This window comes from Megachile rotundata, chromosome 8, assembly GCF_050947335.1.
Source record: "Megachile rotundata isolate GNS110a chromosome 8, iyMegRotu1, whole genome shotgun sequence".
Classification (NCBI taxonomy): domain Eukaryota; kingdom Metazoa; phylum Arthropoda; class Insecta; order Hymenoptera; family Megachilidae; genus Megachile; species Megachile rotundata.
The window spans coordinates 6,128,743-6,144,116 of record NC_134990.1 but is presented as its reverse complement, the minus strand read 5'-3'; the positions used below and the strand labels follow the sequence as shown (position 1 = coordinate 6,144,116).

The 15,374-nt window shown below is 27.5% G+C and overlaps 2 protein-coding genes across 20 annotated transcripts in view; both read right to left on the bottom strand.

The window, feature by feature from the left end:
• Tlk (Tousled-like kinase) overlaps positions 1-7,049 on the bottom strand; it is a 59,539-nt gene extending 52,490 nt beyond the window's left edge. For 3 of the 18 annotated variants that reach the window (XM_012288026.2, XM_076534599.1, XM_076534600.1), the window contains exons 1-2: positions 6,375-7,048; positions 3,430-3,670 (exon numbers count right to left, since the gene is read on the bottom strand). In XM_012288026.2, coding sequence (XP_012143416.1) covers positions 3,430-3,460 — 31 coding nt within the window. In that variant the 5' untranslated portion in view covers positions 3,461-3,670; positions 6,375-7,048. The other 15 variants (XM_012288029.2, XM_012288034.2, XM_076534598.1 and 12 more) reach the window with 13 other exon arrangements.
• A 2,215-nt stretch (positions 7,050-9,264) lies between these two features.
• LOC100884031 (late secretory pathway protein AVL9 homolog) lies at positions 9,265-15,285 on the bottom strand. 2 transcript variants are annotated; one of them, XR_001096343.2, is made up of 10 exons: positions 15,020-15,285; positions 14,487-14,684; positions 13,416-13,644; positions 13,137-13,326; positions 12,523-13,054; positions 12,315-12,449; positions 11,848-12,236; positions 11,691-11,779; positions 11,219-11,619; positions 9,265-9,954 (listed from the first exon to the last, which is right to left on the bottom strand). XR_001096343.2 is itself a non-coding variant. In XM_003704427.3 (9 exons), the coding sequence occupies exons 1-9, from the start codon at positions 15,086-15,088 to the stop codon at positions 11,414-11,416; spliced, it is 2,037 nt and encodes a 678-aa protein (XP_003704475.1). In that variant the 5' UTR covers positions 15,089-15,285; the 3' UTR covers positions 9,265-11,413. The 2 variants fall into 2 exon arrangements, 1 of the variants encoding a protein (XP_003704475.1); XM_003704427.3 differs by having other exon boundaries at positions 9,265-11,619.
• Positions 15,286-15,374: the final 89 nt, after the last annotated feature.

Below are 15,374 nucleotides of genomic sequence, written 5' to 3'. Positions count from 1 at the left end.
AAGTATTATAATGCATCAAAAGTTTTGTATTACACAATTAAAATTTATAAATAATAATAAGATTAGTACAGTAGTTCAATTTACCGATGTCCTACTTTTTTCTAATTATTACATAAAATACTTCAGTTATTGTAAAAAAGGAATATCTAACTGTAGTAATTATTCTCTAATTTTTCAAACTAAATTTACTGTGAAACAAAATGGCAGAGTTATTCGCCATCTTTTAATCCACGTGTGTTGGATCATTGGTTACTGACCGCCATTACTGCCAGAGACTGAAATGCTTAAAGTCCTAAATTTTTATTAATCTACAAATAAAAATATATTAAATATAATGCAGCATACGATTTCACCAATATCCTAATTATTTATTTTATTAAAATCACTTGAAGTTGAAAAAATGTTTCGTTTTTCAACTGCCGCCATTCCAGTATGTATTTCAATTTTTTTTTAAATCTTATACTACAATCGTAATATTTTATTCACAAATTAATAATAACATTTTTATTTATAAATTAAAAGGAAAATTTTATCTTCAAGCATTTCAGTTATTAGTCGCCACTAAACGAGGTTTTAGCGAAAAAAGATAAAAATTCTAAAAGAAAAAAAATACTTTCTAACTTTCTAAATTGAAATACAATTTTATCATTTTTCATGTCAAAATATATATTTTGTATTTTTAAACCTAATAATTTTCTATTTTTTTTTTAAATCTTATATGCTGTTCATGGTTCAATGATTCGTCTTCAGTAAAATTAAAAATTTTTGAAAGATTTTAATCAGTAACTTAATATCAATAGATAAACCTGAAAATAGAAGTTGTATTTAAAATAAGGTAGTTGACGGCACTTTTCACCCTCTTAGACGGCCATATCTGTTTTGAATTTTAGGATTTTTAATTGTTTAAGTTATAAATTTTCGGACCCGCTGAATTTTAGAATATTAGAAGTTCAAATTTCGAAATTTCCAAAATTTCGGTTTTTGTAATTACGGAAATTTGGGAATTTGACATTTAAAAATTTCAAATTATTAAAAGTCACTAAAGAAATTGATTAGTGTCGAAAGATCCAAATTTTTAAATTTCCAAATTTCCAAACATCCAAATCTCCAAATTTTCCAAACTATCAAACACTCAAACCTTCAAAACCTTATTCCTAAATATTCTAAATGTGCAAATTTGAATAATGGCGCCCTTTTTCCTAAGAGAGTCTAGTATGATCTTCACTGAGAAATACAAAACTGTAATTGTACAAGCAGTTCTGCAAGGTGCAGTACAGATAATCGTCTTACTTTCTCTAATATCTTTGTTTCCGAAAATTCATTTACTAACAGCTACAATTTATTAATTTTATATAAATTGTTTTAATGACAATATTATTAATAATTGCTGGCACAAATTAATTTCATACAAGTTATTCATTATATTCATTATAAGAGGAAGTCCAAAAGTAATGAATGACAGACAGTCACGCTGTTACATGTTACTAGCCAATCGTTCAGCAATCGCGCAAGGTGTCACAAATGGTAAACAAAAATGTTACTGCAGAACGCATGCCCTATTTGTGATTCGCGTTCGTTGTTTCGCGAAAACATGGCGCAGCCAATCGGAAGAAAGGACAGGAGGAAAGAAGATATTTCACCAGGAGTAACCGATTAAAGCGTCTCTAGTATAATATACGTGTAAGACTATTCGAAAGTTTTTGTGATGCATTTGCTACGATGAATACGGAACGGAGGTTCTCATATCGAAATAATATCGATATTTCGAAATGTCGATATTATTAAAATAAATGAAAATAACTAAAATATACTGTAATTTGCAATATTATCGTTTGGATTTACTTATTCTCCTTTAAAATGCTAACATAACCTAAGCTGATACATAATTTCATCTTTAAAATTTAATTATTCTCGTCTAAAATTAGGTTACATTAGAGTGGAAGTGTAAACACGAATAAATAGTTTTGAATAATAGAATTATGTATCAGGTTAGGTTAGGTTTCAAGTTTGAACGAAAATAAGTAGATTTGAATGATAAAGTTACCTACTGCAGTGTATCTCAGTCACTCCCATTAGCCTTAACAATATTATCGATACATCGTTTAGTATCGTTAGAATATCGATAATTTATCGATACTCAACAGCAGCGGCTCTAACGCGGAAATGTTAAGCTTGTGAAAATATGTAAAGAAAAAAAAAACGCAAAATTATATTTCATTCTTTATCGCAAAGTAAAATATATAAATCGTACAAAATCAAAATCGTGGTTTATTTTTACTAAGTTTCTTAGATTTTACGGTAAGATACCGCACAATTTTTTTATATAAAATTCTAATATCCGTATGCTACGTGATTAATAAAAATAGTGTAATATTAATTTGAACAAATTTTAGATTTTTATACCTGTAAAAATATATTTATTTTTCTGTTGCATTTTTTTAAAACTAATGTTGCAAATGTGTATACAACGTACATAACATTATCGCGTGTTTTGCCATTAAAATTGTATCGTCAAAATATTACGAAATTTATTTATGCGAATAGTATTTTAAAAAATACCTTTTTTTAGTAATCACAGTTGTAATAAACAGATTATTGAAAATGAAGTTATAATAATTAAAATTAATTATACTCCGAGTTTATTTTCATGACTTATTAATTATTTCTTAATTCATGAAATTACTTTAAATTGTGCATAATTTGTGTTTTCTCCACACCCGATTTTTACTCTAGCTAAAATTTAAAGTAAACATTACTGAGACCTTTAACATTATATCTCAGTTGATAATTGAAACAATAATTAAATTAAAATTTCTTTTTTCTTTTATGAAAGTAATATAAATGTAATCTTGGTAAGAAATAATTTAATTATAACCTTGTAAAAGTATAAAATAAATAAAGCAAATTAAAATCATTTTTATAAAATGATTTTTCAATAATTTTATCATGCTGAAAAGTTTAACAAATCAATACTGCTAAACAATAATTAATTTCTAGTGAGACAAAATTATGCAACTACAATATTTGCAAAATTAATAATTACAAATTACAATGACCATAAACATAACTGAAGAAATTTTGTCAATTAGTAATAGTTATATGATGTTACATAACACTGTAAACATTTCAAAACATTAATATATCAATTTGTTGTAGAAATCATGCAACTGTATTATTTTTATATTTTACATGTGTTCTATTACATCATATAAGATACAGTTTAACAAGGTATATCCACTGGTTTTTAAAATAAGACATAAATTATATTAATAATAATCTTACTGTTTCTTATTATTGTGTTGCATTAGTAAATATGTTAAGTTTGTTTTTTATTAAAGTAGAGTGAATCATGTTCTGAACGTTCGTATGATATAAACACAAACTTCTAATATCAATTAAAAATTCAGGCAATACAAAATTGAAACTTACCACCACCAGAATTCCAGCAATTATCAGTCATCCCTGTTTATCCATCTGTAAAGTTGGCACTACATTATTACACTGATATCCAAGTTGTTCAGTTACATCACATCACTGACGTCTTCACCAAAATATGCACTATCAACACACTTTTCATAAACTCTTCGTAATCGATAAGTAAATTTGGATACAGGAAATTGTATTACACCAATAGAAGCTTTTGATTCATTATTAACCCCACAACACTCTTCTGACATATCAAATAAATGTAAATGATTTACATATTGAATTACCTCCATGCAAATTATTTGTAAAAATGCAGTATGTTTACAAAGAGCTGCTAAAAGTAATATTAAGGAAAATGCATGTTAGTAATTATCAAATTTGTTTCATTTGTTTGAGAAGAATCAATAACAAATATCTATTCAATGTTTTCATGTCTTCAGATCTCCTTCGTATTTAAATTAAATGCTCCCATTTATTAACAGTCAATAAGATCTTTAATTTTTATTATTAGATAAATCAAAGTACTTTTAGTCCAATTGTTAGAACTTATATTGTACAATAATATATTGTAATTTAAACATTGGAATTTTCACAAAGACAAACATTTAGTGCAAGAAATGAGGTAAGCATATCTCTTTAATTTCATATTTAACAAAATTGTGTCTTAGGTATATCGTACTGCACTAAGTGCTGGAAAATTTAATTTTAATAAGAACTGACAAATATTTCCATACTGAATATTACTTTTGCAAATATGTATTCATCTTTTAGTGCAGTATGCTTATAAATTCAAACATTTAATTCTTTTTTTAAGTTACAAAATTGACAAAAGATATAAGATGTTTTTTAACATATGGTAAAAACAAATATTTTGTATGTCAAATAAATATAACTGAATATACTGAAACAATTGTGCTAACGATTACTCTCTGCTAACATCATTTGTATTTTTTTGTACTATATAATTCCAATAATAATTCTAATAATAATAATAATAATAATAATAATAATAATACATTCGAACAACAGTTATATTTTATTCTACTGTCTCTATAAATCAATTATCAAGCCTTTTTAAATTGAAATACATATTTACTAAAAATGTCTAATTTTTTAAAAGAAAGATTTAATTTAAGATGCTAATTATTGTATAATTGATGAGTAATCATTCTAATAATACTACATCATTATGACCATATTGATTTTATTAGTAACACTAATTTCTAAATATCTGTACTGATTAAGAATTGTTTAAGCTTTAAATCAATACAAAATTATTTTTGTATTTAAGCTGAAATAGTCACTGAAGTAAAGTATACAATTGGCAATTATATATAATTATAAAATTGCATAGGTACAATAACTTTTATCAAATTTTATATTTATATTTGTTTAAAATCAACTGTTAATAAGAACATTATTTTTTAATAAAATTTTTAATTCAGTAAAATACTGTTTGAGTCCTTTTTCTTGGCTGCACTAAAAGACTGCACATATATATTAATTAAAAGTTTTTAATACTGATCATTACTTTTGTATTAAATTTGCCATGAAAATGAATAGTGATTTTAAATTAACCCTACCTAATTAGTATTGGACTTCACACACTTAAAAAAATCTTTTAATTAAAAAGAATAGTTTAAAAGTTTGAAATAGTTAAAACTAATTAAAAATAAAAAGAAAGAAAGAAGAACATATCTAATGGTGATCTCAGACAATTAATATATGTTTTCAATATTTTAGGATTCTCATAAGCAATGTATCAAATCTACCAAGTGCCAAATTTGCAAATCCTAAAATTTCTAAATTTCCAAATTTTCGAGTTCTTAGATTTCAAAATTTACAAGGGCTTAAATTTAACAATTTTCAAACATCCAATATCATGAAATCTCAAAATGTCCAAACAATCCAATTCTCAAATCCTAAAATTTGAAAAGGCTCAAATTTTCAAATTTAAAAATTCACGAATTCTCAATTTCTAAAATTTTCAAATTCTCAAACTCCATACTTTCCAAGTCCAGAAATTTTCAAATTCTCGATCAATATACAAGTATATTGTCAATACAATAGCGTCAATATTTCAATACTGTAAATGAATATAAAAAATTGTGAAATATTGACACGATATATTGAAGTCTCCATAACATGTTAAACTAGCGAATGATATATCCAAAACACGATTTCAATCAGCTTTCACGTAAATAAGAGCAGTCAACAAATACCAAGGAGAGGTTATGAAACCTCTGGTAAATAAAAGGAATCATATGATGAAAACAGAACGATATTATACGACGGATCAAGGTTATTTATGCGAATGAAAAAGGAATTATAGCACGAAACAGGATGATGTACCTGTTGTGCGTTGAAATACTGTATCACTCTAGTCAGCTTAAAACTTGAAGTAAGGCACAAAGCCGTTTTCTCATTGCGCGATCAGATCAGAGCGAGCCTCCCCTCGTTTTTTCTCAACGGCGCTCGGAGAATCTTCGATTCGTTCGAGAATTTTAAGGTTACCGAATTAAAAAGGGAATTTCGTGTCGCGACGAACCGTAGGTCGCATTTTAATTAGCAGAAAAATTACGGAGGAGGCTACTTGTAAACTGGGCCTGACATCATGACGGTTCTTACGAGTCACAGGAACGGTCGTAATACGTGATTACGAACAGACGACCGAACACACGGCAATGGGGGGTCTCTGTATTGTTCGTGTTACATCCCCCCTTAACACACATACACTCGCACACTCACTTTCTATCTCTCTCGCGCACACGAGCGTACATACACATACACGCACACGAGAACTCGCTCTTCTTCGTTACTTCCCTAGATAATTCTTTTTCGCATCGATCAACCAGCAAGGTTAAACGCTCGTCGAAATACGAGACTGCATAAGTCGCGTTTGTCAATTTCGGCGGTTAACCGTGAAATGATGCATTTATCGAACGTACCTCGCGACACATAATAGAGCACCGTTTCTTCTCCTATTCCTCGATCACAGTTTCTTTCTCTTCCTCTATCTAGCTACCTCGCGCTATCTCTCTCTGTTTCACGGCATAGCGCACTTTGCTTATCGAAAGAAAGGGGAAAACTCATCTGGAAAATGGCTGCCACAGACCAGTTACTGATTTATCGCTTTTTTGCATGGCTACTGGAAACGCGGACAATAACAGACGTGACAGCACTAACGTCGCTAATATTATATCCGACGCGATAAATACTGGTACGGGATGAAAACACCGATTACGCGACAACGTAAACGTATATATCCTAGACGCCGGCACACACGTAATAATCGCACTACTCGCTACCTCCGACCGAGTATACGTACTAGTTTTTTCTTCCGGAAATCTTGCGATAACTCTTTTGTTTGCTTTCGTTACGCACACGCGTGAAAAGAGCACAGCACTCCGTTTTAACAGCGGGATTTGTCGCGGGAGAAACACCTACGACGAACGACAACCGTGAGCGTCTTGAAATCACCCCGATTTTCTTTCGCACGTATTCGACGACAGTGACGTCGCTTCACTATAGCACTCATACGGTTCCTCTGTCTCACTCGCATCGATAGTCTCGTTCGCCACCTTACGACTTCGGCTATTATCGGTGAACTACGATGTTTATTCGGCGCATCGGCTGACCAGTCACGGTTCACACCGCGTCGTTCCTGCTCTCGCGTCGTTTACCTATTGCTTTGCTACTTTCAGATAAAAGATATCATTACCATCGATTCATATGTTAATTACTCAACAAAATCTTACAGTCGAATGTAGTTTCCTGATTTTCCAATTATTTTTTTCATCGTGCTGCCGTTTAATTATTTTCGGTTAATTAGGTACATGTTATATATTAAGGGTAGATTTTTGTACACCTGCGAGCATGGTAGGTTTCCATAGGGAAAATGGTGACATAAAGAGAAAGGAGCATCACTTGCTGGTTTGTGATTAGTCAATTTCTAAATTTAGAACTTTTTAAATTTGGGATTTTTTAGGTTTAGCGATTTGGAAATTTAAGGATTGAGAATCTAAAAGTTAAAAGATTTGACAATTCGAGAATGTAAACATTTTGCAATTCGAGAAATTGAAAGTTCGAGAATTTTCAAAATTTAAGAATTAGGAAATTATTTTACAACTTTGACATATGTAGTTATGTAAATAAAATTTTCGGATATTTCGGATGTTTAATAGATCACCGTTTAAACATAAAATCTAAGTTTGAGATTTTTCAGATATGAAATTTCTGAAATGTTGAAATATAAAAATTTTATATTTTGAGAATTTATGAATTTTTAAATTTACGATTCAAGTTTAGTAATTCAAGGATTTTTGAGGTACAAAACTTAAAAATTTGGAAATTTGAAAATTTATAAAATGTAGAAATTAAACAATTGCATCAATTACTTTGGTATCATAATAAATGTTACCCAAATTAGTATATTGATATTAATTATTGAAACATCATTTATCGCCTTTTTCTCTAATTATATGCATATACTGAATGTATCGAAAGGTAACACTTAAATATTTCGAAAATTATGAATGATACGAATGTTTCGAAGTAAAATTGCATGGTATCGAAAGAGACATACTATGCTTTCGTCTAATCAGCTCTACAATAATCTTGAAAAGTACTGCAAAGGTCATGATTGATTCCTTAAAGCATTCAAAACAAAAGAATATCGGGGCATAATATGAACAAAATTAATTTGTGTCATATTTAAAACTTTTTTATGAAATATCTAGTAAACTATTGGTTTTTGTAACGTTATAGTCTAATATTTAATACTTTCTTTCGAAAAATCAATTCATACGAAAATGTATTAAGTTTTTTTCAAGATCATCACAAGGTTGAACAAACAGGAGTATATTACGTACGTATTGACATCATACTATTCACATATATTTATATTTCGAGATATTTGAGCGTTGACGGTGTTTTGATACATCCTGTATGTAATATATTGTGGTGGTCTTTTAAATTTGTAACGGTAGAATTTTCTAGGCAAAATGGCGACGTAGAGAAAATAAATCCCACCACTTTTTGGTTTTTGATTTGTAAACTGTCAAATTTAGAATTTTAGAAATGAAACATTTTTAGAAATTTGCAAAATTGAAAGTTTGAGAATGTGCAAATTTGAGAATTTAGGTAATGAAAATTAGAGAATTTTTGCATTTGGGTGTTTAGAAATTTGGAAACATCAGAAATTCAAAATTTAGTTTTGAAAATTTTTCAATTTATGTGAATATGTCTCTTAAAAATCGAAAGAAAATAGAACGCTCCTGCTCCTACTATACATCTTATCCAAAGAAAGCATACATTGCACCAGAGTGTACATATAGTAACTTCGGAACGATATAAGAAACAAAATTAATTTATTTACTCTAAAAAAAGCAGTTACTTTTTGTAAGATTAGAATTTATAGGTTATTACTCACTGACAAAATTAAAAGTAATTTAATTATGAAAATAATCGTTTTTTCTGTTATGCTTTCAAGATTTAACTTAAAACATGGTGTTATTAAAATAAATTATAACGAACGTAATGATAACGTTTTAAATACTGCCACTGTTCAATATCACATTCTTATATAGGAATTAACTAGAATATATTTTATTTCTTATAAAAATTCTATAAAATAAAAATAAAGCACGCTTTTAGAAATGTATTAGTTCAATTGTTTTAATTATACATTTCAGTACTAGTCGCTAAAAAAATTATTACACAAAGAATTATACAACCTAAGATTTAAATGTATAAAACATATTTGACAAGATAACAAAACATATATTTAAATATTATTCTTAAGTTTGGTACTGTTAATATTAAAAGTCCTATAAAAGCTACTCATCAATTTTTGTCTTTTATTTTCTTGATAAAAATGTATGTAATACATAATAACAGATACTACAATAAATAATTAATCACAATATACATCATGTACTTTCATATTCTAATTAACATAAGAAATATTTGCATACATACACTCTGCATTTATATATACATATGCTGTGAAATGATCTATAACTATAAAGAGTACATAGATTTTTTCAGATCAATTTGAAAAAAAAAAAAAATAACCGAATTGCATGTATGGTAAACCAAAGTTAAATATAAATAAACATTACTTCAAACATAAAACGCATATTATCACATTTATAAAACCCTGTTTACATTTAAATAATATTTAATAAAAATTAACAAAATTTCGTGTTATGTTCATTGCGGATAATACAAATTAAATAGTGTTATTCGTATAAAAGTTTTTCATATATATTATATATATATAATTCGTAAGAATAACAAGGTTGTTATGACTAAAAGATACAATGTGAATTGACTAGTATAGCACAATTTCATAACATAAGAATCTAACAATCTATCAAAAGAACTTCTTGTAGTTATTAACTGCACATAAATTTATTTATAGTACTCATAAATCACCAGTCCTATGCCAGTTTATTTGGCACTCGTATTTAAATAAAAACTTTATCATTTTTTGAGCTGTTTCAATTTATCTGAAAATATCAGCAACTACAAACAAAATATCACAATGATTACTTAAGTTTTGGAATAGATGAAAATATATGGCGCCAATTATTGTTTTTAATCTTCTTATATAGTTCATAGTAACGTAATAAACTTTTTTCTATGAGATAAAATCTATTACCAGGCAATGCATTTTTATTTGGCCGCTATAAATATTTGGTCAATAAAAACAAATTTGTGTTAAATTCACTGGTAAGTAGCAACCAGTTGGAAAAAATGTTTAAATCAAATCTAAACATTTTAATGTAGAAAAGAAATATTATTTCAAAATGCATTCCCTATTTCATCTAACTCCATATATTATTGAATATGTGTTAACATTTACTAGTTTAGTTATATTATAAACAGTCTACATACTTATTACAAGTATAGCATTTAAATTTGTTATTCTTTTTATAATTTATACAAATGTATAAGTAAATAATAATAATTATTTAATATTATACATTCATATAAATTTGTATAAATATAAATAAAAAACTGCAATTACTTATTTTAAAACATATAAAGCCACTTAATTTTTTATATGCCTTCTTATAAAAAATTGTCACTATCGTATTCTTTTTATATTCTCTTTTATAACGTAATGCGATGTATATTGAAATTAATATTTTATATTGTGGATTACATTTTATAAATAAATTCTGATAATATAAAAATCTGAATATGTTCAATAAGAGAATGATACTGTGTAAGAAGTATGTAATGAGCAATATTGTGAAGTTTTTGAGATGTATCATTTACATTGACGAATTTTCAAAGGATTCACAATACACGGTATAGTGTTGTGTATACGACTGCTCAACTATGTCCAATTATTATACTAAAATATTCTGAAATAATACTATAACATTACTAAAATAATGTTAAACCACTAGAAATGAAGTGTGTTAATTAATATGCTTGTTTAAATATACTTTCTTAATAAATTCTATGTACAAAACATAAAACTGCAGGTACTTTTCAATTAAGAATATTTTTCTATATAAATAATAATAAACTAGATGCACATATTACATGGTAATGTTTAATAAAGATATATTTCTTCATTTCAAAAGAAAGAAGAATTAATAATTAACACAAAGAAATGAGGAAAATTAAAACATATTCCAAATAATATTGCAATAAAATATCAACTAAAACCTTGTATCTCTTTTTTACAACACTATATATCACATTAATATATTCTACTGTTCAGATTTCAATTCAAATATTCTATTCATTTTGTAATTATTTCTTAACTTCTTACCTGAACTTTTCTCAGATATAATTAAATTTCCTGTTATACACACCAACAGTTTGCATTGTACGAATACTTATTCTTGTTCTACTATATCTCGTTTACTGTGTATAGTAAGAAACAATATCACCTGTTACATTTGGTTTTAGAAACATCTTTTACAATTATGGTATCAAACAATTAGAACTTTCATAACTCCTTATATTAATCTACAGCCACTCCTAGATTCGTATTATTGGTAGATACGTCCATTTCTTCGTCTTCGATAGCAGTTTTGTTAGTTATGTTTGAAAGTGTTTGATGTATAATTGTAGTTTGATTGTCAGCCTTTCCTTCTTCAACAGGTTGAACTGTTGTTAATGTACTCCACCAATTAGAAAATGCTCCTTTAGCTTGTGAAAGTGCACCACCTAACAAATAAATAAATAATTAATTATAAAAATATATATTAGATATGTATATGATTATCGATTCAACTAACCTACAGCTTTTCCTGTTGTTGCAACTGCTCTTCCGGTTGATGCCATCGCTTGATTTAATTTTCTGCCACTTTCCGTATTTTGCATTGTGCTGTAGTACAATGAAATAATTTATTCTTCTATCCTCATTATTGTATTATTTAATTAATAAATACTTACTGTGATAACCGTAATTTCATATCTTGTACAGATAATTGTCCTGCAAATGGATGTCCAGGATCTATGCTATTAATTTCTGGTTTATTAGTACTACTCCAGATCTTGTAGTTGTTCGTTGTACGCCAAGCAGCCATAAATGCAGAATTATAATGGTCCGACTGTCGAGTATCTTGTTGTAGCGATGTTCGTAACATACTTAATAAATAAACTCGAAATTGAGTTCTAATCCATTCATCTCCACCTTCCCAGCCTACACCATCTAAAAAAATATCTTTACGTGGCTCTGAGACATGTCTAACTATATAATCCGCAAATCTCAGATCTTCGGTCGTAAGATGCAGTTGTCTTCTTAATTCTGGATCACTTGTTTCTATTCGTGTATTTTCGACCTTCACACATTATAATATAAAATGTACCATTAACGATACTTCTTTTCTTTACAATAAACGATTTGAATTTGAACTTACCTCTACTAGCACATCGATAAGTTGTTTTTTCTGCTTAAATAAAACATTTGTTGCTCCCACTATATATCCTCTAACATTAATATCTGCCAAAAGATCCAAATATGGTAAAGATAGATATGGTAAACACAGGTAGCCCTTAAAAAATGAATAATTTGTTAATGATTCATTATATAATACATATTTTCAATAACCGGTCGCACTCTTATACCTTTGTAAATATACTTAATGGTAAACCACAAAGTTCTGGATTTATATGAGCGATCTGAGTAATGTTATTTGTCAAACGTGCATCAGAGAGTGCATCGTTACTTGTATCGCGTGGTAACGGATTGTCAGTATCTGCTGTGCCTAATGTAATTGTATTTATACTCTGTACCCTGTGTACATTGTCATTTGATTTTGATGAATACACAGAATTATTTTCTTCCACATAAGATTCAGTACATTCCTGTGCAGATTCAACTTCGATCACTTTCATGCTCAAATTCTCATTTTCATTATTATTCTTTTGTAGTGTTATGTTTTTAAATTCGTCTAAACATTTGCTTTCCATAGTTTCAATAGCTTTATTATCGTTTATACATAAGGAGTTTCTGTTCGAATTTCCATTAATGTGTTCTTTTATTGTATCTGATATGTTGTTTTTAACAGAATTCGTAGAAGATACGTTATTATCAATATTCTTTGTTGATATTTCTTCTTCATCAAATGTAGGAATGGGTGACATAGGCCTTGAGGGTCTAAAGAAAAATAAATAAATATAAGTTAATGTAATTAAAAAAAAATACACTTTTATATTTTCTGTAATATTATATGTATTACCTAACACATGCAGCTTGTTGTAAACCATGTTCGATCATACCAGGATATAATGAGAGTAATGTTAATATAGTAGCACATAATGGTTGTACTGGTGACTGATAAAAAACTATCTTTTTCTCCAACAGAAGTAGTTTAAATAATAAAAGAACTTTGTGACGAAATTGCAATATAAAGTCTCTCGCAGATAATCCTATAAACATTAATATTAAAAATAATTTAATTATTTAAATCATTTTAAATGGAAGAAAAAAAAAATGATTAACACTACTATATAGTTACCAACAAAAACTTGGGGCGGTATTTGACTTTCACTGCTCATACAAGAATTAAGATGATGATAAGTATCTTCTAATAATGATACTTTACTAAAGTCACCTTCGTCAAAGTATGCATGTGTTATCAAAGCCATTTTTACTTGAATATGACCATATAATGGTAAGGTACTTAATACACAAACAGATTTCTGAACAGTTCCTCTTGTTATATCAGATGTACGATTCTTTAATTTCTAAAAACAATAATAATTTCTATTACTATGAGTTTAATTATTAAATAAATATTATAAAACACTAACATTTTTATTTTTTATAAATCTTATCTATTGTTCAAAATACCTAAGAGAAGTACTTTTAATTAAATAAATAAAACAATTTATAATAATATAAATGAGTTCCTATAGAAATTCATTACCTACATGTAAATAATATAATTAAAGTTTAAATTCAAACATACAAATTATAAATCTGTTTTACAGAGTTTTAAAGGCAATTTTTTTTTAATGGAATGTCAAACTTTTTATGATACAATAATGAACTCTGAATATAAAAGTATTAAAATACACTTATTATTACTTATCTTATTACTTATCTTTCCTGAGGTATTTAACAGTAAATGAACATAAGATAGCTAACATGACACTTCGAATATATGCCAATAAAAATAATAGAATAAATCAAGTCAAATATCTCAGGGATGAAAAATTTTGTAATAAAACTTAACTATTATACTTTATATGCAAAATTCATTCCATTGAAATATAGTAAAAAGAAATTTCACTACAAAAAAGAGCTATTGATATCATATTATGCATTCTTTTGTACCATATAACTTTCATACATAATATTTTCACTTATGATATTAAATAACAATGATACTCTAAAAACCAAGTTTATGAGACATTTCAAATAGTTTAAAGATATCAATATTTGTAAAACTAAAGATACAGACATTGTAAGGGTATAAATATAAAAATATGTGGTTAATTTTGTATACACTAATAATAATGGACATAAAATGTAATACAGAGAAAATATATCAAACTAATAAAAGATTAATTATAATTTTCATTACCTCAACAGGAATTTGTCTAAAACATGAAATTCCATATATTGTGCATTTTGGATCATTTAAACTAGGTAAATGAAAAAAAACTGTATCTTCGTCATAATTATGAGATCCATCTGGTAAAGCTAAAGTCGGTAAATATTTCCACCCCAATGGACATTCGTTTGGAGCTCCGGGCACCAAAGGAGGAAATGAATATTCTACCTAATAACGAAGAACTATTATTGAAAAGAGTTATAACAATAAAATATATTATACAGTGAATTCTGATATTATTAAATAATGATTTCAACAAATAAATAACTACAAAGAAACAAATATTCGTTTACTTAAAAAGCTAGTATATTTTGTAATAACTATAAATATTATATATTTGTATGTAGCAAAAACAGTGTAAAATATATGTATACACACACTAACAATCTAATTGTATAGACGTAAAAGTATTAGTCAACAAATTATAGTTTTTTAAAAATTTTAACACTTCTTTATTAAATAATTAATAGTTTTCTCAAATAAAATATAGATAAGCAGCTTACTTGACACCCTTTTTTGTGATGAAATCCGACAACAATTACATGAAGTATTGGTCCTACCGATTCTGCCATATTTTCGCAATATACGTTAAAGAGAACTTCTATGTTGTCTATAATTTGATCTTTATATTAATTCACCTCTTTCATTTCAAACAAATAAAAACACACTTTCTTACTAATAATTAAGCTATAACAAACGTACAGTTAACACGCGCTTTCAAGCACCATGTTAGTTTCACGCCTACCAACCACCACTTAACGGTTCATGTCTTACACTAGATCGGCATTGAGGAATAATTACAAAAGTCTCTATTTCATCAAACTATGCTTTTATTTTATATCTTACACTGTAAAGTTT

Coding starts and splice junctions, on each gene's coding strand:
- LOC100884031 (XM_003704427.3), bottom strand. CDS start 15,088: ATGGCAGAATCGGTAGGACCAATACTTCATGTAATTGTTGTCGGATTT. Junction 13,645..14,486: donor TTAGACAAATTCCTGTTGAG/GTAATGAAAATT, acceptor TATTGTTTTTAG/AAATTAAAGAATCGTACATC. Junction 13,055..13,136: donor CAACAAGCTGCATGTGTTAG/GTAATACATATA, acceptor ATTTTTCTTTAG/ACCCTCAAGGCCTATGTCAC.